The sequence below is a fragment of the Calonectris borealis genome, chromosome 3 (genome assembly GCF_964195595.1).
Source record: "Calonectris borealis chromosome 3, bCalBor7.hap1.2, whole genome shotgun sequence".
Taxonomy (NCBI): Eukaryota; Metazoa; Chordata; class Aves; order Procellariiformes; family Procellariidae; genus Calonectris; species Calonectris borealis.
Window position 1 is genome coordinate 73,294,957 of NC_134314.1, and position 21,538 is coordinate 73,316,494.

General features: G+C 46.5%; 1 protein-coding gene across 1 annotated transcript; it reads left to right on the forward strand.

Moving 5' to 3' along the window:
* The first annotated feature begins 265 nt into the window (after positions 1-265).
* Positions 266-20,946, forward strand: ZC3H12D (zinc finger CCCH-type containing 12D). The gene is made up of 7 exons (XM_075146194.1): positions 266-280; positions 5,535-5,669; positions 9,684-10,123; positions 15,180-15,319; positions 16,346-16,580; positions 18,362-18,468; positions 19,183-20,946. The coding sequence occupies exons 3-7, from the start codon at positions 9,741-9,743 to the stop codon at positions 20,205-20,207; spliced, it is 1,890 nt and encodes a 629-aa protein (XP_075002295.1). The 5' UTR covers positions 266-280; positions 5,535-5,669; positions 9,684-9,740; the 3' UTR covers positions 20,208-20,946.
* The last annotated feature ends 592 nt before the right edge of the window (positions 20,947-21,538 follow it).

Consider the following 21,538-nt stretch of genomic DNA (forward strand, 5'->3'; position numbering starts at 1 on the left):
CACCTAGGTTCTTGCCGCTTTGAGGAAATGGCAGTCATAGAGAAAAAAATCTTCCCCTCTGAGAAAAAGCTAGATTCCTGCTTGAACCCCAGAGGTCCTCTTATGGGAGAGGTGATAAAAGTGACTCAACAGCCTGAAGAGTTTCTGCAGACATTCCCAGGCTTCATCTAGCCCCCAACCGCCTGTGGGACCTACAGAACGCGTTTAAAACAAACACCCTATATTCTGGTGAATGTGCTCACTTCTCAGCAGCAGAAATGGCTTTTTTTTCTCACAACAGGTAAACGCTTAAGAACTGAAGGTTTATACGAGTAGTTTATGGAAGTAAATACTCAATTTGCATAGGTGGCCAAAGAATCTTCAGAATGAAGAGTTAAAAAACAAATACATCCAAAAGGTTTCAAGTCTCTGATTTTCAACATGCCTTAGTGCTTTTAAAAATATATCCAGTATCTTCAGATGGATGAAATTACCTATTTATATTTTTAAGCTAAAACTTTCAAACGTGGATGTTCAAAAATAAGGTGACAGTATAAAATCTCCCTATTTGGAGGTTGGTACTTAATTTCAGGTACTGCTAAGTAAGACTGAATTTCTGGGCTACTCTGCTAGCATTGTGGAGGGATCGCAGTTCACCTGGTACACACATGAAGTGCTGAGCACTCTTGAGTTAGATGCTACGTTTATCGGAAGTTATGGTTGCGTACATGTGGTTCTTCTGGAAGTGACAGGAACGAGCCGTATGGTCAGCTGAAGCCACAAACATTTCCTGCTGTTTCTGTCCTGCCAGAGGTGTTGGAGCGGACAGGGCTTTTTATTACCCGGGAGTTGAAGAGCTGGCTTGTTTTATTCTAATGAGAGTTCACACTTCCCTGTCCTCGTTTCCTTTTCGTCATTGCTGTCACCAACCTCAGTTTCAGTATTGACCTTTGGTGCTTGTGGTAGTTAAAAAACAGAACAGAACAAAAAACCCCACCTTCCTCTATAATGTTGAGAATAACATGGAAAATGTCGCAGCAGAAACATCAGCTTCTTCCCTTTGACTTAACTGAGGCCTGTTTGAAGGGGAACTCTTCACGCTTTAGGTTCTCTGTTCAGAGGTTAAAGCCTTAAAAAATCAGTTCCTTTTAGTTTTCTGTTGGATTCCCTTCTCTGTAACAACTTAAAAATACAATGGAGACTCTGTATGCTGTTGTAGCCCATGGATAAGAGGAAGTTAGAGACCTGTTTTGTAGTCATGCATTGCAGTTCCTTTAGCTCTCTGTAGGTTTGAGGTGGACTTGATCGAAACCATGTTATGAATGGGGTCTGGTCTTAAAGTACTAAAGGCAAGCGAGAGAGGCTAGGGTTTTGCAACAGAGAGCTCTCTTCAATCCTGTGGACATCACACAAGTCAGTAGAAGTACCATAAGGATCGTATACAAGTTGTTGGTGTTCCAGCGTGGGTGACGTGGTAAGCGGTTACCCAAAAACATTAGTGATAACCCTGGGTTCATCCTGGCGTGTGCTCTGCCTGATGGCTGTTGGCCTTCTTGCTGACGGCTTCCTCTTTTTCTTTTCTGGAAGATCATTAGCGTGTTTATGAAACTCCCTGAGCATAAATCTGGGAGGGTTAGGGAGCTGGCGACACGTAAGCGTTCTTCATCAGAATCCCCTTTTGGGACAATGCCTTGGTGTGTTTGCTCTTCCTTTGGGATGTGTGCTGAAAGAGTTGTTCTGCATAGTCCCATGCATGGATGGAAGAGCGTGCCATGTGTCCCTGGTTCTGCGCTGCCAAGAATCTTTACTCTGTGTAGGTAAGGCTGTATCTGCTTCCTTCCACTTGTTAAAAAAAAAAACAAAACAAAACACCCACCCAAACAAAAAAAAACCAGAACAAAGCACCTCCCCACCCCCGCGAGTTATTTGGACAAGCATTTTTAATTGCACATTTAAGAAGTCACATTCAAAATTTTCAAGAAGTTCAGAAGCATTATTGCTGCACTTACCCTTGTTCATCTCACCCTCCCACAGCCTGATTTTTTCATATAAATCTTGTATGTTACTGACAACAGGATTACAGGTTTTGCTTGTAAGCTTCCTAGATCATGGATAATGTCAATCCCATTCTATCAGTCACCTGTTGCATACATAAGAATAGCATAAGCAATTTGAAAAATGTTAAATTACACTAAGAATTATGTAAATACTTGCTAGAGGGTAGTATTTTTGTGTAAAACTCTTGATCTGGTTGCTGACAGAATGTGTTTTTTCTCAGTGAGCAAGCCTTGGTTAAATGCGGTAGCTGTGTTGAAAGGCAGCAGTAAACCCTATTAAGGTTTAGGTCTTCCAAGCATACGATAAATCACTGAAGCTGAAAGACAGTTCCAAGAGCTTTCTGAAATCTGAAGCTGAACAGCAGTAAACTTTTGAACTTGAAACTTCTTTGGGACTTTCTGATTGTAAAAGGTACTTTTTATTGTAACCTCAGTGGAAAACACTTGAATAATAGCAGTATCTTTTTATATAAAAAGCAGAGGAAAAATAGGTATTTTAGGCAAAAACAAGTTAGGATGCTGCTACATCAGATCTTAAGATGGGATTGTAATTTTCTAAAGAGTAAAAGAAGTTACCATTGGCTGTACTATTGAAATCAGTTCTTCTCTGTTCTCCTTGTTCTGTGGTCAGATGGAGTGCTCGCTACTGTGGCCTAGTTTTGGGGAGGGAGGGAGGAAGGGTGGTCATTTTGTCAAGCATGTAGAAACACCTCTTCTAAAGATACTGGCTCTTTACCAGCCTGAATACAGGGTTGCCCACCAATAACTGATCCAGCACTCTAGCGGGACCTGTTAAGTTAGTGATGTAAATTTTGGGGGTGAACACCTGACTCCAAGTCAAAAGTGTCTCCAACAGGGAGAGAATTTCACCGGCAGAAAACGTCTAGACTTTGCCTAATGGTGTGTAAAAATCATATTTAAAATTGGGAGTGTAGCTTGTACTGTGTAACAGTGACTTCTTGTTCCTAGTGAACCAGGAGGTTGAATTGAGGGAGTATGGCTTGAGGGTCAGACCCAAGCCTTGCAGAAGGCAATAGGGAGATATTCTTGCTTGAGGCAGGATGGGGAATGTATTAGTTCCAGGAAGTACTTAAAATATTCCTGGCAATAGACCTGCATTTGACTAAGCACTTCCTTTATCCTGACTGTCTTCTGCTGGTTAGGGGCTAAAGAATTTTCGCTGTGATACTACGGCCACCTACACTTGTTTGATTTTCCCAGCAGGTGAACTTTTTCAGATGAGGAAGATGGTAATAACGCTTTCCTCTGGCGCTGATGCAATAAATGACTGTTTCCTTTAGCAAAGCAAATAGCTCACTGGGGTGTGTAGACCAAAACACCTGTGGTGTTCCACACTACCAGTTTCAAGAGAATGTTTTTTGCATACGGAAGTCTAACACCGTCAGGAAAGTGGTTTTGCACAGGGAACCTCCTTGAAAGTCATGCTCGGTCCTCTCCGTAGCCTCCAGGAGCTGCCACAACAAGGCTGTCTTGTTTTGAGGTTGGTAATGATTCTTTCTGGTGAAGGTCTAGTTGTCTCACAAACCAGTAAATCCTCAGTCTTCAGCTCAACATAGGAACATCCATTAGTGGGGGTGTCTTCCCCTCTGAAAACTTCTCCCACTGCAGCTCTTTCCCTCTTGAACATAACCATGCCATTGAGCAGCAATAAATCTTTGCGCTGGGAAAACTCAGCATGCTTGTCAGCGCAAGGGCGGACAGCAGAGAAGGGAAATGTCTATGAAACCACAGTCTTGGGCGCTCAAATGTTTTTCTGTGCTGGTGAGCGAAACAGTTTGAGACCATCTGAAAAATTAAATATGATCCTTTATTTCACATGGTCTTCTGTCTCCCAACTAGCGACCACCTAGGTAAAGGCCCTTAACAGATTTCAGGAATTGGGTAAGGGTCTTCGCGGCTGACTACGATTTGAATGATGTTGAAGCCTTTGCTCATGGCTTTTTACAGTAGATGGGTTTAGTCTTTTCATTACAAATGAAAAACAAGTGCAAAATTCTCTTATCTGATTTTCTTCTCGTTTCTTTTTATAAGCTCTGGTTTGTTCTTATTTTGTAGTAAAAAACCTGTTTTACCGAGAAGTAGGAGTTAAAACGATACTTTGCAATGTCGTATGCTTTGCTTTGTTGCCTTCCTGGATTATAAATAACGCAGCAACTTTCTCTTTCCTTTCCATTAGTACCGCTGCGCGGTGGTCTTGTGATGAGGTATGTGGCATTCTGCAAGCTTAACTGGAGCAAAGATCCTTCTTCTCCAGGGATGTGGAGTCAAAGGCTCTGGGTGTTCTGCTCTTATAGCTGTTCCGGGCAGCAAAAAACTAACGTGTTTCTTTAGCTGTCACCTTAGGAACACTTTCCTGTTTCTGTAGCCACTAACCTGCCCAGCCAGACCCTTGTGGATCAGAGGAAGTTTTGTGCCAGAGGCAGGATAGGTGAGGCGGTGTGCTGCCCTTTCGCCTTGCACAGCAGCAGGGCAGCCTGCGTCCCAAAGAGTTCCCGGGAGCCTGGGTGCAATACAAAGGCAAAACCATTGACTGGAACCAGCTGGGAAGCGGTGGTGGGGCTTGCTTACCAGCAACCAGTCTGGATTAAACAGGATGCCACTACAAAGGATTTGGCCACGCTGCTTCCTCCCCCAAAGTGCGCAAGTAGGGGGGAATTTCTGGCTGGGGAAGGGCAGCCCTGCTCTGGTGTGTCACCTTGCGACAGTGGCAGAGGTGCTCTCCTTCCACAGTGGGGTACCCCCACCCTCCCTGGCCCTGTGGGCAGAGGGCACCGCGCCCGCAGAGCTGTCTGCAGCATCCCAGCCGCCCCAGAGGTTAACCCCACCTTGAGCCTCCAACCCTTCCTGCTGCCTGAAGTGGCTTTGGGGCATGTTTGTTTGCAGCAAGGTAAGGAACAAGCAGAGGAAAACCTCAGGTTTCTATTGAGAAGTGCCTGTCGGTCTTCGTGGAGGACAGGCTGCGTGTTTCTGAAGTCGTCTTTCAATCAAGGCACCAGTAGGTAAGGGGGTTTGGTTTTGTTTTTGATACTTTACTGTAGTCTGCCAGAGCAGGTTCCCTCAGATGTGGAGGTGTTTGAATGAGGCTTCGCAATATCAGGTGCTAAGCAAAATGTTGATTTTTAAATTTTTTTTTTCCATGTGTCCCTGAAGGTCAGAAATTTGCCAGACACAAGAGGAATGAGGCCGAAATAACTTGGTAAAGCATCCCTGGTGGAAAACTTTTCACTTGCCCCAGAATTCATATGCCATTTTCTTACTGCCCAGCGTTGTGTATCCCTGCCAGAGTGGGTTTGAGTAATCTTTGCCTGTGACTCAGAAGAGAGATGTGTTGGGAACCTCTTTTTTTTTCTTTCTGAAAAATGAAGTGAAAGTTTATCAACCTGTAGAGTTAAATGAGAGCTCAGCCAGCCAAATGAGGAAGTAAAACCTTCCTATAGAATGAGCTCTAACCTGCTCACTGCACTTGTTTGCGCTCAGTTGACATCGCCTTGCCATAAAGCCTCTAAATACGGGCTGACAACTTCCTTGTGAGCCCGGTACTGCTCTGAATCCAGCTTCTGGCTCGTGAATGGCGGGATGGTGTTGCTGGGACGCAGAAATCGCAGCTGTCAGGTAAGGTGCAGAGCAAGCAGGACTGCCTGTGAGCACGGCTCGCTCTCTGGGGTGTTTGCTTCTGTTGATTTTGGCAAAGGCAGCAGGGAAGGTGGGGAAGAAAAAGGCAAATCTTTTCTTAATCATCAAGACAATAAATGACTGGTCTTGTTGTTAAGAGTTTATGTGCATCTCTAATTTGGGAAAGTAAAAATTCTTATTTTTCTGAAAGCAGAGCAGCCCGTCTGCTTTTAGAGAAACAGCTCATGGAAGGGCTCGACAGGGCTGGCAGGCTGAGGGGCTTTGTGGCGTGATTCTCGGGGACAGAGGAGGAAGAAGAGGCGGCCCAGACCTAAGGTGTGAGGGGGAACGTGGCAGGGAGCTGTTGCTGTGCTCCTGGTGTTACTCAGCATGCACGTCTAGTTTAGAGAAGACCCAAACCTGCTCTGCCTTGACCAACGCCAGGTCCGGCTGGGGCCGTGTCCCCTCTGCACCTGCACGGGCAGGACGGGGCTTTGGTGGGGGCTTTGAGGAGCCCCAGCTCCCTCTCAGTCAAGCTGGTCCTTACTGTGGTTCTGTGGCCTGAGGCTGCTGGAGGTGCTGCTTAAACACAGACCTGCGGGGCACCTGGTCCTGCTCTGACTGTTCGCAAGCGGAGCAAATATTGGTGGAAGGACTAGGCAAAATCCATTCTTCAAAGCTGTTCAGGCTGAGGAATTATAATATAACCAATATGTTTTGGAAATTTTTTACAAAAATTTCAACTTATTATTTTCTAATTTTCCAAATCTGCTGAAAGATAAAAAAGACAGAAGACCTTGACAGGTCTCTCAATTTTTTGGTCAAAAGTAATCTTTTTTTATAGCTAAAATGTTAAGATTAAAATAGAATTTTGGAAATGTCCCTAAAGCTGGTCCCTCTGTCTGTGCGTGTGGGTATGCAAGAGGGGGCACACCACCGCAGACAAGACGGGTGCTTTTTAAGCTAGAACATAGGATGGGCACACAACTACCTACCTCTGGATAAATTTAGCCAGGAAATGAGAAGACTTTGGCTCTCAGTGGAGGCAAAACAAGAGCAGCTTCCCAACAGGATCTGCTGAGGTGAGGGGGGAAAGTGGCACTAGGAAATCTAAGTAGTTTGAAAACGAAGGTCATAAAGTTTGTAAGTGGGATTTCACAACCTGTTTGTCTGTGATAGCAAAAGCTGGACTCTGTGATGCACAATTTCTCCTCTTGTCGTATGTTTTTGTGCTGGTTATAAGCACCCAACTGACCTGTTGGACTTGGGCACGCTACTGACTGTTTACTAACATGTAAGCTAGTGATTTTATTATCCTTTAATTCTCTCTTTAGAAGGGTGGCCTCAGTATTGGCTGTGACCAAGGCTTTTATCTCAGGGTTTCAAACTTGCTCTCTCTGTGGTGAAAACCCCGCAGTCACAATGTTACTCATTTTTAATATTTGGCCAAACTGCAGCAGAAATCCAGTGGTTAACTTCGCAGAACTAGCCAGCGATGGCTGATCCTGCATCGTATCAACGCCGGGCGGGCAGCAACCCAGAGCTCGGCGTTTCCCACGTGTTGCCCCAGCTCACCAAGGCGAAGGGTGTACACAAGGGCCAAGCCTTGCAAAATGCTGCCTCTGCGTGCCGGGATGGAAAGGCTGCAGACACAGACCACGGGCTCAGGGCTTCCTGGGGTGGAGCTGGAAAAGCGATGTGGTGAGCAGCCTTCGTCCAGCTTGTGCTTACGTGTGCTTCTGCTGACGGGGGCTGCGAGGCGCACGCCGCAAGACGGATGTGACCTCTGCACCCTCTGCAGCTGGAAAGCTGTCTTGTAAAATGCTGGATTCAATTGAACCTACTTTCTGATGAAATCCAGGACAAACATACACACGACACAACATGATGCTAACGTGGAAAAATGGTCTGATATATATATTAAAAAAAAGCATCAGAATAGATAGAAATAGAGGTTTAAAGCTAATAGCGATGGCTATTGAAATACGTATTAAAAATTTTCTTTTCAACCTGAGGACAGATAGCAACTAAAGTTTTTCATTTACAATAATTTATTAAAATAATCTAGACATGAAAAAAAATCAAGTAGTACACGTTAAGTGTTTGGAGCCAGTGACCGCACCCCTGGAAGCAGGGTTTGCTGCAGCGCTAGCCCAGCTGTGACAGCTTCAGCAATATTCGGGTACAAAGATACATTAGTGGATTTCAGTTCAGGGAGTAGCTATTTCAAAGCTGAGAAATCATTTCAGTAATGAAAAAGCAGGCAAATTCCTTTTCATCTTCAGTCCATGAACTAAAAACAAGGATTAGATGTAAAAACTGTTACACTTGTGGATGGCACTGTGAGGAAAAAGAGTCAAGCCCACTGGCTAAAATAAGCAACGCTTTGGTTTAGATGGAAAAATACACACGGTAACTGCTTTCCCCTTATGTATATGACATACTTAAGGTGTTTTTTATTTTACTGATGCTATTTGTCACTTTTAACAGAGTGCCAGATTTCTTCTGCAGAAAAATACCTGAAAGTTATAAGGCTACATAGAAAAGTAAAGGTCAAAGTTGTATGACGTGGGGCTATTAACTAATTATCAGGTTTTCCTGCTGAACAAATCAGTTTTAAATTAACTGAACCCAATGGGGATTCCTTCCCCATAGCCTGGGCAGTCCTCAATGCCTTGGGGAGGAGCTGCACTCACGCTCCTCTCCTGTCTCCCTGTCTCCAGTCCCCCCGTGCCTTCTCCAGATGGTTTTGGCTTCTGAGCTCCTGGGGTGGCCCACGGCTGGGCGGGGAGCGGCCGGTGGGCCGGCGGCGCGCAGGGCGGGCTGGGAAGGGGAGCCGGTGGGTGCAACGTGGTTATGGCTCTGGGCTTGTCACGGAGGTAGTTGTTTGGTCAGTTAATTCTGTGCCATTTGCTGGCCGCAATTAGTGAAGGGAAGAGGGCCGCCCTTACGTCCTACACGTGAGTAGATGAACCAGTCACAGCTTTTATCCAGGTAGCACCACTAATTGCAGTGACGTGGTGAGAGAAGCTTTGGTGCAAGCATGCCAACGGTGACCGAAGATGTTTGGCTTGATGGACGAGTAGTCACCGTCTCTGTCCTGCTCTTGTCACACTCGCTGGGCTGACGCAGCTCTGGGTATGCCTGCGTGTGCTGCCCATCGCCTTCATTTACTGGGTAGACCAGAAATGTAAATAGTGGAGTTCTGGAGAAGCTTGAAGTAGCTTTCTGCTACTTCTGCACACTCATTTCTGAATTACCAGTTTCTCTTGAAATAGAACTGAAATCGAAACCGCTTTTCAGATTGCCTGCTGCCAACCACTGCCCCGACAGCTTTCAAAAAACAAGCCACTTCTCTGAACGTAAAAGCTCTCACTGAAATAGCAAATAACAGGAAAAGAGTAAGTCAGGCATCATCGGAACAGATGAGTGACAGAATTTCATAAGGTAGGTCTGTGTATACACACAGGGACACATACTAGGAAAGACAAAACTATAAAAAAAACCTTCAGAGTTCCCAGCTACTTTGCAAACAACACGTTTCCTTAAATCACTCGATGAAATTTGCTACATTTGTTAAGTTGCTATGGCATCTGAGCTCATCCAACAATATTCGACAGATTTTATCTGTGGCTCACAAACCGCACTGAGCAAATTGAAAATCCCCAGTTACACCGTGCTTTATATCATTTCCTGTGAGGTAAGTCTGAAGAACAAACTTACGCATACAGCGTGCCTGTGTGCAGACAGGTTGCCTAGCTTATGAAGCAGGATGACACCTGTCTGACATAACGCCTGGAGAGTGACAAACGTTGCTGGGGACGCTCCAGTGCTTTTATAAATAAGAGTGGACCAGAAAAACGCTTTAATGCTGAGAGAAGAGTGGACAGTCTCTTCAGAGAGAAGACAGCTGATCAGACAGTCTCTTTGCTGTGCACGAGGCAAATAACTGAGATTGCACGTTCTTCCTTAACGCGCGAATTTTGTTGTTTCTAATCTTTCCCCCACCTAAAGCTGATGCCTGTTGAATGAGGCTGGGAAGACAGGAGCGCTGGATTTCAAGGAACGTAAATGCCTGCTAAGATGGCACTGGCCAGTTCACTTTCTAGCAAGCCAGTGCCACCGCGCTCCAGAAAAGTTTCTACAGCAGGAGTGGAAGCGCACCAGAGCAAGCTGGATTTTTTCTGCAAGCTGGGCTATGGTAAGCAGGACATCTGCAAAGTGCTGGAGAACCTGGGCCAAGAGGCCCTGGAGGATGATGTGCTGAAAGAGCTGATTCGGATGGGGAGCAAACCTCAAGCTCTGGAGAGCCAGGCTCAGCCTTCCTCGCTAAAACTTGTTGCCCGTGGCTCATGTAGCACTTCACCAGGGTCGAAGTGGCTTGGAGAAGATGAAAGTGATGCTTCTGGTTATTTGAGGCCCATTGTGATCGACGGCAGCAATGTTGCAATGAGGTAAGCTCTGTTTCCTAAAAGGGATCTCTCTTCCTCTGAAGCTTTTGAATTTCTTCTTCCTCTGAAGCTTTTGAATTTCTTCCAAGCTGATGCTTGAAGCATGTTTTTTCCTCGGGTGAGAGGTGCACTGATGTGTTTGCTGTGTAATGTATGAACCACTGCTTATTCCTGGTCTTTGGCTGAGGCACAGCTTCTAGGGACCTGCTGTCTCTATGCCCGTAAATATGCACGCCAAATGCAATCACTGGCTCGCTCTGCGTTCTGACCTTTCATAAGCCACCAGCTAGCTAACCACTGCTGTTTATGGCAGTATGATTCAGCAGCTCGCTCTCCCTTTTAGTTCACCATGGATGTTTGCATGCCTTTTCAAATGGGTACCTAGGATTGCTAAATCTATATGCTGAGGTGTTTCCAGGAAACACTGATGACCAGATAGACAGAACAGCCCAACTAACCTAAGAAGGAGAGGGAAAATAAAGACGGGTGGCTGTGGTTCCTAACAACATCGCAGTTGTACTGTTTTGACTTGCAAGTAAACCCCAACAGTGTATTGTATATTTTTGTTGGTTTTCGGTTTGGCTTCATTTTTATGGAAATATCAGGGAATTGATAGTTGACTTGTACCGAATAGTCTCATTTTCTCCTTAATTAATTCTGTTTCTGGAAAATGTCATAGCAACCCACCCTGGCCAATTACATTTCCTAAGCACTGGCACTGTGCAAGCACTCTCACTGACGGGGAGCCTGGCACGTCGTGGGTTGGCCGGTGTTTACCGGAGAAATACGAACAGCCAGAGGCCCCGGCAGTCGAGGGTCCAGGACGCACTGGCTATCCACCGGTTTTCCCTGTTGGCTTCCCTTCCCGCTCAGCGTGGCCGACCCCCTCCTTGCAGGCTGGGACAGGGCGGAGGAGGGATTCCTCCTTCGGTTAACTTCGGTGTGAGGTGAGATGAGCCCACATCCCCTGCGGTTAGAGAGCAAAGGGGACAAGCACATCCAGAGCAACTGGCGACTAAGCAAATTATGCCATCTTCTGGATGAAGGGAGAAATCCCATCCGAAAACAAGGGGTTCCACTGTCAGGGCAGCTCACGAGGAGTGAGAAATACACAACGGAGCAAACTCGCCGAGCCTTGGCTAAGCATCAGCTCTGTAGCCAGGTGTTAGGATCTCCTGCCCCCATTTGCATTTTCACCCTAGACCCTCCTTAGGGTGTCCTTCTGGCCTCTCTGCAAAGGGAGTGAGCACCCATGCAGGCAGAGCAGCTCAGCTGAGCACCTACCCTTTCATTGTGTCAGGGGCGATACTACCCCTGACTGGCCATGTGCTTCGTTCTCTGGCACATCCTCGTCCTCACCAATGTACCAGGGCTTTTTTAGAGCCGGCAGAGGTGGACAAGGCAGAGAACAGCACTGTTTCCAAGGCAGCAGAAGATGCCCCTTTGCCACTAGCAGGAGGCCCAGAGTAGGTTGGTGCCTAATGAGATAGTGCATGTTTTGAGCTTGGAGTACTCTGGGAAAGCTCCGAGATCATCCCGCTGCGCCAGCCCGCGCACGGGAGCTTGCTACACAGAGATTATTTAAAACAAATGTCATTACAGGTATGTGCAGCAAATGGCTTGAGCTAGCATGTCGTATTGCTTTCCCAGACCACGTGCCCACCTAAATGGGTTTTCAAGAAGCCACACATGCTTCTGGCGTGTAAAATTTAAATCTTTTTGTAGAATAATTTCCAAAATGTGAGCCTGAGAGATGTTTGCTGCTAGATTGTTGAAGGCTGGAGTTCTGCTGTGGATTCCTCTTCTTTCACCTAAAAGGAATTAGAGGAATGTGAAGTACTTTTGAGTTTCAGAGAGGCAAAGGTTTTACAGCTCTTCTCAGACATCCCCAACCTCTGTCTTGATAAAGTTAAAGACTGCTTGGATGATGGAGAAGACTATTGAGCTTGTCAGTTCAGTTCATACTGAGCAGCCTGGAAGGAGTTGCTTTCCTCTCCTGGATGCCTTTCCAAAGCGGTGCTGAATGGCATTTACTTTGGCTAATGGGATGGGCTTGGTGAGTGCTTTCGGTATCCTCATTTTAATTTTTCTGGTTTGCTGCTCTCAGACGGAGAAGAGCTGTTTGCAGAAGCCAGGGAAAAGGGATGTTAGGTTTCCTTGCTGGGAAAACTTCATCATTGTCAACACCAACAACCATAAAAGTGCAGGAGAGGCAGCAGTTTAGGGATGAAGCTGTCAAAAAGTTGAAGCTTGGAGAGGCAGCTGCCTGTGTGGAGAAAGGCATCTTAGGCATTTGTATTTCTATCTTAGGATTGGTATTTCTGGAGCATTTCAGAGTTGGCATTGAGGGCCCATTGCGGCTTGCAAGGTTTTGAAAAGGATGTATATGCCCTGGGGTAATAAAGTAAGTGAGCGAGTCGGCCATCTCCAGTCATCCGTCAGCCTATCCATAGAAACTGAATGGAAAGTAGCCTTGCCTTCAGCCAGCCTCGCTAGTCAAGCGCCTCAGTGCACTTTGTGTTTCCATCAGATGTAATGAAAAACGTAGCCATCTGCAGCCTATCCATGGGAAGCGGGCGAGTGGATTAGCAAGGTTTAGCACGGCTAGTGGAAAAAAATAAACGGACTTGTGTTAATATGAAAAGGGAATTGTCATAACCCTATTCACTGCACACCAAAGAGGCTATCTAGTCTAGTGCTTGCACTGACACCTAGTTTTTAAGCTGTGGTAGGTACGGAGGCCTTTTCCTAGGCCACCGGCGTCCTGCGTTAGGCTCTCTCCCTTCTGCCAAAGCTGTGGCTGATGCTGTGTCCCGACCAGGTGGAGATGGGGCCATTCGCAGTTTTCAAAAGGAGTTGTTTTGACTAAATTTATTCTCAAAGGGGTTGGAATTGCACAATTTAAAAAGGAACCACTGCATGCTAATTATGGATTAATTGCCAGAGTCACAGCAAGGCCAAATCGCTGCTTCAGGTTCTGAGAGAAGGTCCCTGCTGATCTGTGACCCAAGTGCAATGTACCCTGTTGCTGGCGGAAGGGAGAGAGAGATGGGACTGAGTTTTGACAGCTCAGTTATGGTCCCCGGACTACGGGGGTGTGCGGGAGAGGTGACTGACAGGAGCCAATCATCTGTTGTCGGGCACCACAAATTCACCATGCAGGGAGAACGTAAAGTTTTAAAGCCCCTGCTCCGTTGCACAGCAGACCTTGATGTTCAGTTGTGTTGATACATACTGTTTTACATACAGTTTTACACACATACTGTTTTACACGCATACAAACATTCCTCAGGTTTGGCTGTAGCAATATATAGCAACTGGATTAAGCGATAATGCTGAGAAACAATTCCAAGTGCCTCTTCTCACTTGTTCTGCTTGTCCTTTTGGCCAAATCACTTGTGCTTGAGTATTTTGCCTTCTGCACTGGGGGTACCTCTAGAATTACTGTCCTAAAGCTTGCAATGTTATATATATGAGTAGTCAATGTTAAAGCAGGCTGTTGTTGAACTTTGTTTGAGTCATGACATTAAAGATGTACCTAGACCTCCTTTTAAAGGCAGTTATCTGGAAAAGTCGCCTGCACTTCCAATTCACCCTTCTAGGTGACTTTATACCTATCCTAGGTAGATCCTATCATTTAAAACCAAACAAAACAGTTGCTCTAGAATGGAAATTAGATGTGTCAAGCACTTCAGACCATTTATTATTGGTGGGGTTTTTTTTAAGACTTCCTATTGCCTGGGTAGCTATTAATAACCAACTGGGTTTCTTCCTCCAAACTGCACTATTTTTCATTTGTGGTCACCATTTCAGCATTGAAACTTTTATTAGGTGTAAGATGGAGCTTTGATTATGAGGCTGATGTAGGCAGAACCTAGACTTGAATTCCTGGGGGATGATGGGGAGAGAGGCATTTAAGATTGCGGCATTGCTCTCGAGCGGTCCGTCACTGCAGGTAGGTGTAGTAACCGAGAGAGCCACTTACAAGTACATTTTGCAGAGGTGAAAGCCTGCGTGAGATTGTGGTGATATTTTCCAGAAAGCTCAAAGTACAAGGATGAGGTTTCTGTAGATACTGTGAGGGTGTTTATCCATTTTAAGACTTTGTGTAGAGTTTATTTTTGTTTCCTTGTGCAGAGGTAGTTAATAAATTACCTTCCTTTACACGTGCACTGCACAGTAGTCAAATTTTAGATAAGAGAATGACAAGCAGTAAGAACTTTCAATAGTGGGGGGAGAAACTTAGGAAGGATATCACCCCTAATTGTTTTTCTTGAGGTTGTTTTCTGTGTCTTGCTCTGAATATTGATAATTCTCAGAACCCTCCCTGCCTGCATCCTCTACAGTGCCTGTCCTGGGCTTTCCTACCTCTCTGTGCAATGAAGACAAAATCCACCAACTAGGGCAAAACAAAGATGGGCCTGAGGTGCCTGCGGCCATCTCCACTGAGGTCTTGTCCCTTTTTTGGGGTCCTGGGTTAGGTTCTCTGTATTTCCCATCCTGCCTCTTACAGTTTTCCTTCCCCTGTTCCCAAAAAGATCAGCAGCAGAATGACCTGCGATCACACTTGCAGCTGCTTCAGACATTAAAACCCCTAATGTCACTGTTACCACAGAAGAAAATTCCCACACTTGATTTCTCATAGGAGAGCCTCGCGTGTTTCTGCTTGCGCTGGAAGAAACTCTCACTCCTCAAACCATTATCGGACAAGGCACGTGATGGGTCTGACCCAGCCTAAGATCTTGCTGGTACTTTAGGACCCAAGTCCATCCAGATACAGATGGAAGCAACAGGCTTGGGTAGCAGGCAGGTCATAGAAATGGGGGATGGGAAATCTCTGTTTCTAAGTATCCAAACTGCTTCAGAGAACAAGTTTCTGGTTCCGCTGGAGAAGGTGTTTGGATCTGTCCAACTAGGACACCCTGCCAGGTTGTTTTCTTGGAAACTGGTGAATGACACAAAAGCTGTTTGTTTTGCCTTTTCGTTACTGGCTCAGTTAAAGAGAACTCTAAGCTTCCTGAAAGCTTTGCCTCACCATCCTCCTCCTTTTTTTTTATAGTCACGGAAACAAAGAGGTATTCTCCTGCTGGGGGATCCAGCTGGCAGTGGATTGGTTTCGAGAAAGGGGGCACACGTACATCAAGGTTTTTGTCCCACTCTGGAGAAAGGAGCCCCCCCGACAAGACAGTCCAATTGCAGGTGGGCCACCGTCCTGGGCATAATTTGGCAACCATCAGGTGCAGTTTGGAGCAGGAGGTGTGAAGAGTCCAGTAAGGTTTTGCCCTGTAAAGACAAGCACAGTGCAAGTTGTGTATCAGGTTTCCATCACTGAAATTAGTCATTAATTTCTTGCTGCACGCTCCTGGCTGGCAGCTAAAACTGCATACAAGGCTTTGTTACGCTGCTTTGAGCCTTCTGCTTTAGAAGCACAAGTTGCTGCCAGCTGAGTTAAAGAAAGAGTGAGTTTGTCAGCTCGCAATGAGTCTGCAGAGCTTTTAAGGCCAGCCAGGAGACGGCGACATCATTTCACACATTATCCAAAGGCGTATCCGAAGCGTTCGCTACTGCCTGACTATTATCTGTTAGCCTGTTACCCTGATACAGGAGCTACAGGGGTTCCTCTTCCAGGAGAAGGAAACGCACCATCTGATGTCTGTGGAGGGCGGTGAGATTTAGTTTGTATGGAAATAGATCTGCCAGATTTGTGCCAGCAGCTTGGCACCTGCGGCTGCAGATGAGGGGGCTGGGGATCCGCCTTTCTGTGCAGCAGGAATGACGAGAAGCCAGAGTGTCCTCAATGGCAGCAAAAGAAGTTTGTTTATTTATTTATTTTATCAGGCACATTTTATCTCCCAGTAACACTCATACCAGGGCTGGCTATGAACCTTCTAGCATCTAGTGGGGTAAAAAGGGAACTACAGGAGTTCAGCATATCTCTGGTGTAGAATTCAAGCCATCCTTCTATGGATAAGACTTAAAAATTAAAAAAGATATCTCAAATTTTAAAATTAGATGATTTTGTAAAAGACCTAATTTTCAAGCTGCCAAATAACCACCAGATATCAGTGCATCTGAAAATCACACCGCTTTAAGTTGCCTAAAGTTCTGGAACATCTTTAGATTCCTATAGGTTTCTAGCACGTGATTGAGATCTGGTCATTATTAATTGATTATTTTTTTGATTTTTATTTTTTCTCCTTCTATTTCTGCCAACCACCCCATCAGATCAGCACATTCTTGAAGAGCTTGAGAAGCAATCGGTCCTTGTGTACACCCCATCCCGGAAGGTGAAAGGCAAGCGGGTCGTTTGCTACGATGATCGCTATATAGTGAAAGTTGCTTATGAGAAAGACGGAGTCATTGTTTCCAATGACCATTACCGGGATCTCCAGAATGAAAACCCTGAGTGGAAATGGTTTATTGAGCAGCGACTACTCATGTACTCTTTTGTCAGTAACAGGTAAGAGACAGGTGTCGTTAAGCAATCTTTAATTTAAACATTGTGGGCCAAGTCAGCTCCAACATCAATGCACCTCCCACCAGTAGCAGAGTACGTGAGCCTTCTTCTGAAAGGAATTTACCACAACATTTCTTATCTCATGTCTTTAGTTCCTGCTCCCTCAGCTTTGGTCTTAAACCCCCCATATCACCCTTCAATGAACTTCTCTATTTGAAAGGCAACATTAGTGACCAGCTTTGCTTCTTTCCAATCCAAACCGGGATGTTAACCCAAGGCCTGGTATCTTTTCATTTCTGTTTCATAGCAGGGTAACAGAATTAAATCAGTGAGAGGAGACTGGCTACCTGGCAGTATTTTTAATTCCCCTACAAGGCAGAACAGCCCTTTTTCCTGTGCTTTTCTAATCATAACTTTCTAGAAAAGAGACGAGAAGCTGGTCTCTCTGCCCCCTTAGCCATCCCCGTTGGGGAAGGTTTTCATTAAGGGGCTTGCACCGAGCCTGCGAGGCTGAGCTGCGTGCTCCTCAGTCTGTACGTACTAGCCTTGTCTCAGTTTCCTACTAGCAGAGGCGTTCGTCAGCAGTCACCTTGGCTGGGGAAATGCACGTGGAGACATCCAGAGGCCGCCTCACACAGCAGCACTCTCCGTGGGTCAGGATGGAGACTTGGCTCTCCCACCACCGAAATTGGGTGGGAGCGCTTGGCGCTGGGTTTCAGTTTCCCTGTAACGTTGTTCATGGAAAGGCAGTCGCTGAACATCAGCATGCTGTATTTCTCGAAGCTCCAGTCCATTATCTCCAATTACCACCAGGCTTCTTCCCCAGTTACTAATGGGCTACAAATATTTACATGCTATTTTCCTTCCTATTTTGTAGGGATTTCCAGATCTTTTCAGAACCCTTCCCTCAGAAAGTCTAGCTGCTACTCTGAAGCTCGTTTGAATAGTTTCAGCGGGACCTTCTTGTACAGCTTTGGGAACCTCTCAAAAACCACAGCCTGAAGTTGGAGGTTTCAGTCCCATTATGCAGATGAACAAATTGCTGGTGGTGCACGGGTGGGTGCAGATGAACAAATTCCCTTCCCTTCCCGCCCGCGACTCCCTTCGTCCCACAGAGAGTTGTTCCATGGGTGGGTGCAGTGCAGATTCATTTGCAAACAAGCCCAGAGGTGCTAATTAGTTTTCTTCCTGAAGCATCACGTTCAGGTACTGGCATAGAAGAATAAAGAGTTTTATCTGAGCATTCTTGCAGGCCTTGTAGCAGGAAGCCTTTACTGAATCCTTGAGAAAGGCTGGGCTCGTTTATCACATCACATGCACAATCAGCTGTAGCTCTGAATTAACTGCTGGCTTTTTAAACCTCATTCTCCTCCAAGTATTTAGTAAGGGAAAAGTGAGTTTGCTGTGGAAGGGAGCTGCCGGTGAGGATCGCAGTGCTGGGACCGGAGAAGAGTGTGCTGCTGCTGCTGCTGCTGCTGCTGCTGCAGAGAAAAAGGAAGCGACGCTGTGACGGCTGGGGCTGCCGCCTGGCCGGAGCTACGCCAAGCTGCCGTGCATTCCCAGTTGTTTTAAGTTATTAGGAAAAAACAACTACATGAAGCTGAATTATTGGCTTGGCAGGCAGGAAGGCACCGTGTCTAGTAGTGCAGCCTGGCTCCTGAAGGCCAGGCTACAAAAGGATCACAAGGATTTTCTGCCCTAAACTTGTGCCACAAGCTGTGACGCACTTTAGCTCCAAAAGCTCGAGGTAGTTTTGTTACTGTTGTGACTTTTTCCTTTTTCAGGTTTATGCCTCCTGATGATCCGTTAGGCCGGCATGGACCCACTCTTAATAACTTCCTCAGCAAAAAGCCAGTGCTTCGTGAACCAAAATGGCAGCCTTGCCCCTATGGTGGGTTCCTCCCCGCACTGTGAACTGCCACCCCTCTTCCTCCCACCCCTTGCTTCCCGGCGGCGCTTTCCTTCGGCTACGGGCCAGCGCCATTGCCTCGTGCTGTCCTACTTGGCGCTTTGTGTGGTAGGGTTTTTGGCCAGGGTGACGCTTTTTTCCCCTCCTGCATAAGTGGCTTCAGCCTCAGCAAAGGCAGCAGCTGGTTCTGGCTCCCCCACCCTGGCCCCGGCGCAGCACCCAAACCAAGCACTGTGGCTGTGCTGACCCCCCAGCCTGCACACACTTTTCACGTTGCAGGGTGGACTTCCATTGCAGCACTCAGGAAAACCCATCCAAATGCTCTTCCCCCCACAACAGCTTTCCAGTAATGTGGAGGTTTCTCAGAGGTAAATCTCTCTTCCATTTTTTTAAAGCAACCCTTTGCAGCAGCAGGTCTCCCAGCCCACCGAGTGCAGCAACCGGAACATAACTGAATTTCAGACTCTTCCAAAGTAGCAGAAAATTCCTTTCCCTGCTGCTTCACCCTGCTATTTAGGTCAGCAATATTTAAATCTGGGATCAAAAGTACTGAATTGGAAAACAGCACTGCCCCTCTTCGCTGGTTGTCTTCACCCCACCCGTGCAAATGCAGAGTGCTGGGGAGAAGCGATGAGTACGTTAATCGACACGGGTGCTAGCGACAACCTCGTTTGATTTTTTTTTTTATTCTTTCAGGTAAAAAATGCACCTATGGCAATAAATGCAAATTTTACCACCCAGAGAGACCACATCAAGCTCAGCTCTCGGTTGCTGATGAGCTCAGGGCCAAAATAAAGGTCCCATTAAGCCTGGGGAAAGAGGAGGAGCAGCGTAACCTCTCACCGTACAGGACTGGAGGACAGCCTGCACCGCCTGACGCCTGCACAGAAACGCTGCGAGAAGGCAGTGGCTGCGCGGGGGCTTCCTGCTACCCAGGGTGGTCCCGGGGGAGCTGTCGTGAGCAGCCATCCAGCGCCTGGGCTGGCGGCCCCAGCATCGACCTGGGGCTGGACCAGCAGTTGCTACAGCCAGTGCCGCTGCGAGACCAGCCGCTCCTGGAGAAGATGTCAGCGCTGTCCATCAGCGATGACACATACGGTTACAATCGGTCCATACATACCTCTCAGGACAGAGAGGTGACAGACAGCCCTCATCAGTGCGGTGACCTCAGGCACCACCCTTACCCACTATCCCATAGCTTGGACCGCACCTGCCTACCAGGACGCCCTTTCCAGCAAACGGTGCTCCCCGGGATGCGCCCAGACCACAGCTGGCCGCAGGAGTGCTGCGGCATGCACGGGATGGGTCAGAGGACCCGCTACGTCCCTGACGGTGCTCAGCACAAACAGGTCCTGGAGACTCAGCACCATGTTTTGCTGCAGTCCGCAGCTCTTCCCCCTGACCGGCTTCACTTGTACAGCGAGCATCAGCTGCAGCAGCAGCACTGTTTCCCCAGCCGGCCCCCACGGCAGCCCTTTCTGTTAGACTCCAGCAACGGGCTGGGCTTCTTCCCGAAAGCCCGTGCTTACCCTGATGCCTCTTACAGTGACTACTGGCCCACCCCAGCTGCAAGGCCATCTTCTGCCCAGCAAGCAGACATACACAGGGAGCTGTGCTCCCTTTTCCCTTACGGTGAGGTGAACCACATCATGGCTTTGTACCCCGATATCAAGGATATTGCTAGCTTGACTTTACTGATTCGAAGACACAGAAACTTGTGAAGCCTCCAGATCAAAGCTTTCCCAACAAGCACAAGTCCTGGGGCACAAAGCTGGGGCTTAATGAAGAGTTATTAAAGGGCTTTATGGCAAGTGTTATAGCCTTCTAAGCTTTCCAAGTCTAAGCATCAACCAGCTATGTCACATGGGGCATGAGGTCAAGGCAAAAGCTCCTGCTCGCCGTGGAGGGATCTCATTCACGTCCCGTGGAAGTGAATGGGAGGGCTCAGGGTAACTGGGCTGTCCAGCATTTGAACCTCACTGGTGACTGGTTTCAGGATGGCATAGATCTTCGTTAATGCCTTGAAACACTAGACGTGTTTTTAAAGTCCTAACCTACTCTTCAACTATGGTAAAAGAACCATGCTCCATGGGTCCCAGTTACAGCCTCTCCATAGACCCCCTGTGACTACTGGCTCAGCTAGCACACAAAAGTAATTTGGCCTGTTCACCTGACCTGTGCTCTCTGCTAGAAGGCATCTTCGGGTCCGTGTTATTGCCTTCTAGCTTTCAAAGACACATCTCGTGTTTATAAACCAACACTGTGAACTTTGGTTTATAACCAAACCAAAATGGAGATACTGCAGAGCACCTGAAGATAGCTGCAGGTACATTTCTCAGGGATCACGCACAATATAAGTCGAATCAGGGAAGTCATCTTCAATATAAGTCCTGATGTGGACTGAGGGTTGGCGGGTTGTTTCTTCATTTTTGAATTAACACAGACGATACCAAGGGGGGGGGGAAGCTTTAAAGTGTCTCTGTCATATCAAACTAGAAAACTATTGTTGACTTAACCCTTAATTACCAAATGTGGTCCCATAATGCAATTATACAGCTGATTTATGATTACAAACATCTAAACTGTGTTCTGTTGGGACATGTTTGATTTTCAGTAAGCTGTAAAGCTGCTAATCTCTGCATTATTCCACTGAATTCTTCAGGTTATAATTCAAATATTAAGGTTGATCCTGAAAGTTTTTGGCATTATACCAAAGTTTAAGTATGTCAATATGACATGTTTTAAAAATGCTTTAACACATTATGAAATGGTCATCTAGAACACTTTATGCTCTGAATAATGTCGCCTTTTTTGTTTGTTTTTTTTTTTATTCTTTTTTTTTTTTTTCCATTTCTCTTAAGCACGATGCTTCATCAAGTCCAACATTCAGGTGGGATTTACAAACTCTCTGACCCTCAGTATCTCTGTTGGGTTCTTCTCTGAAGTGCAATCGGTGATGTTGGTCCCAGGCAGGAATTAAACGTGGCCCTCACTGACACCTCTGAATTCTCTTGCTTTCGAAAAGGTGACTAAGGAGTAGTAATTTACCTTT

What these genes read in the sequence shown, in the direction of transcription:
- ZC3H12D (XM_075146194.1), top strand. Translation starts at nt 9,741, where the DNA reads ATGCCTGCTAAGATGGCACTGGCCAGTTCACTTTCTAGCAAGCCAGTG. An exon ending in TACTCTTTTGTCAGTAACAG is followed by an intron (nt 16,581 to 18,361) that starts GTAAGAGACAGG and finishes TTCCTTTTTCAG; the next exon opens with GTTTATGCCTCCTGATGATC. An exon ending in ATGGCAGCCTTGCCCCTATG is followed by an intron (nt 18,469 to 19,182) that starts GTGGGTTCCTCC and finishes TTATTCTTTCAG; the next exon opens with GTAAAAAATGCACCTATGGC.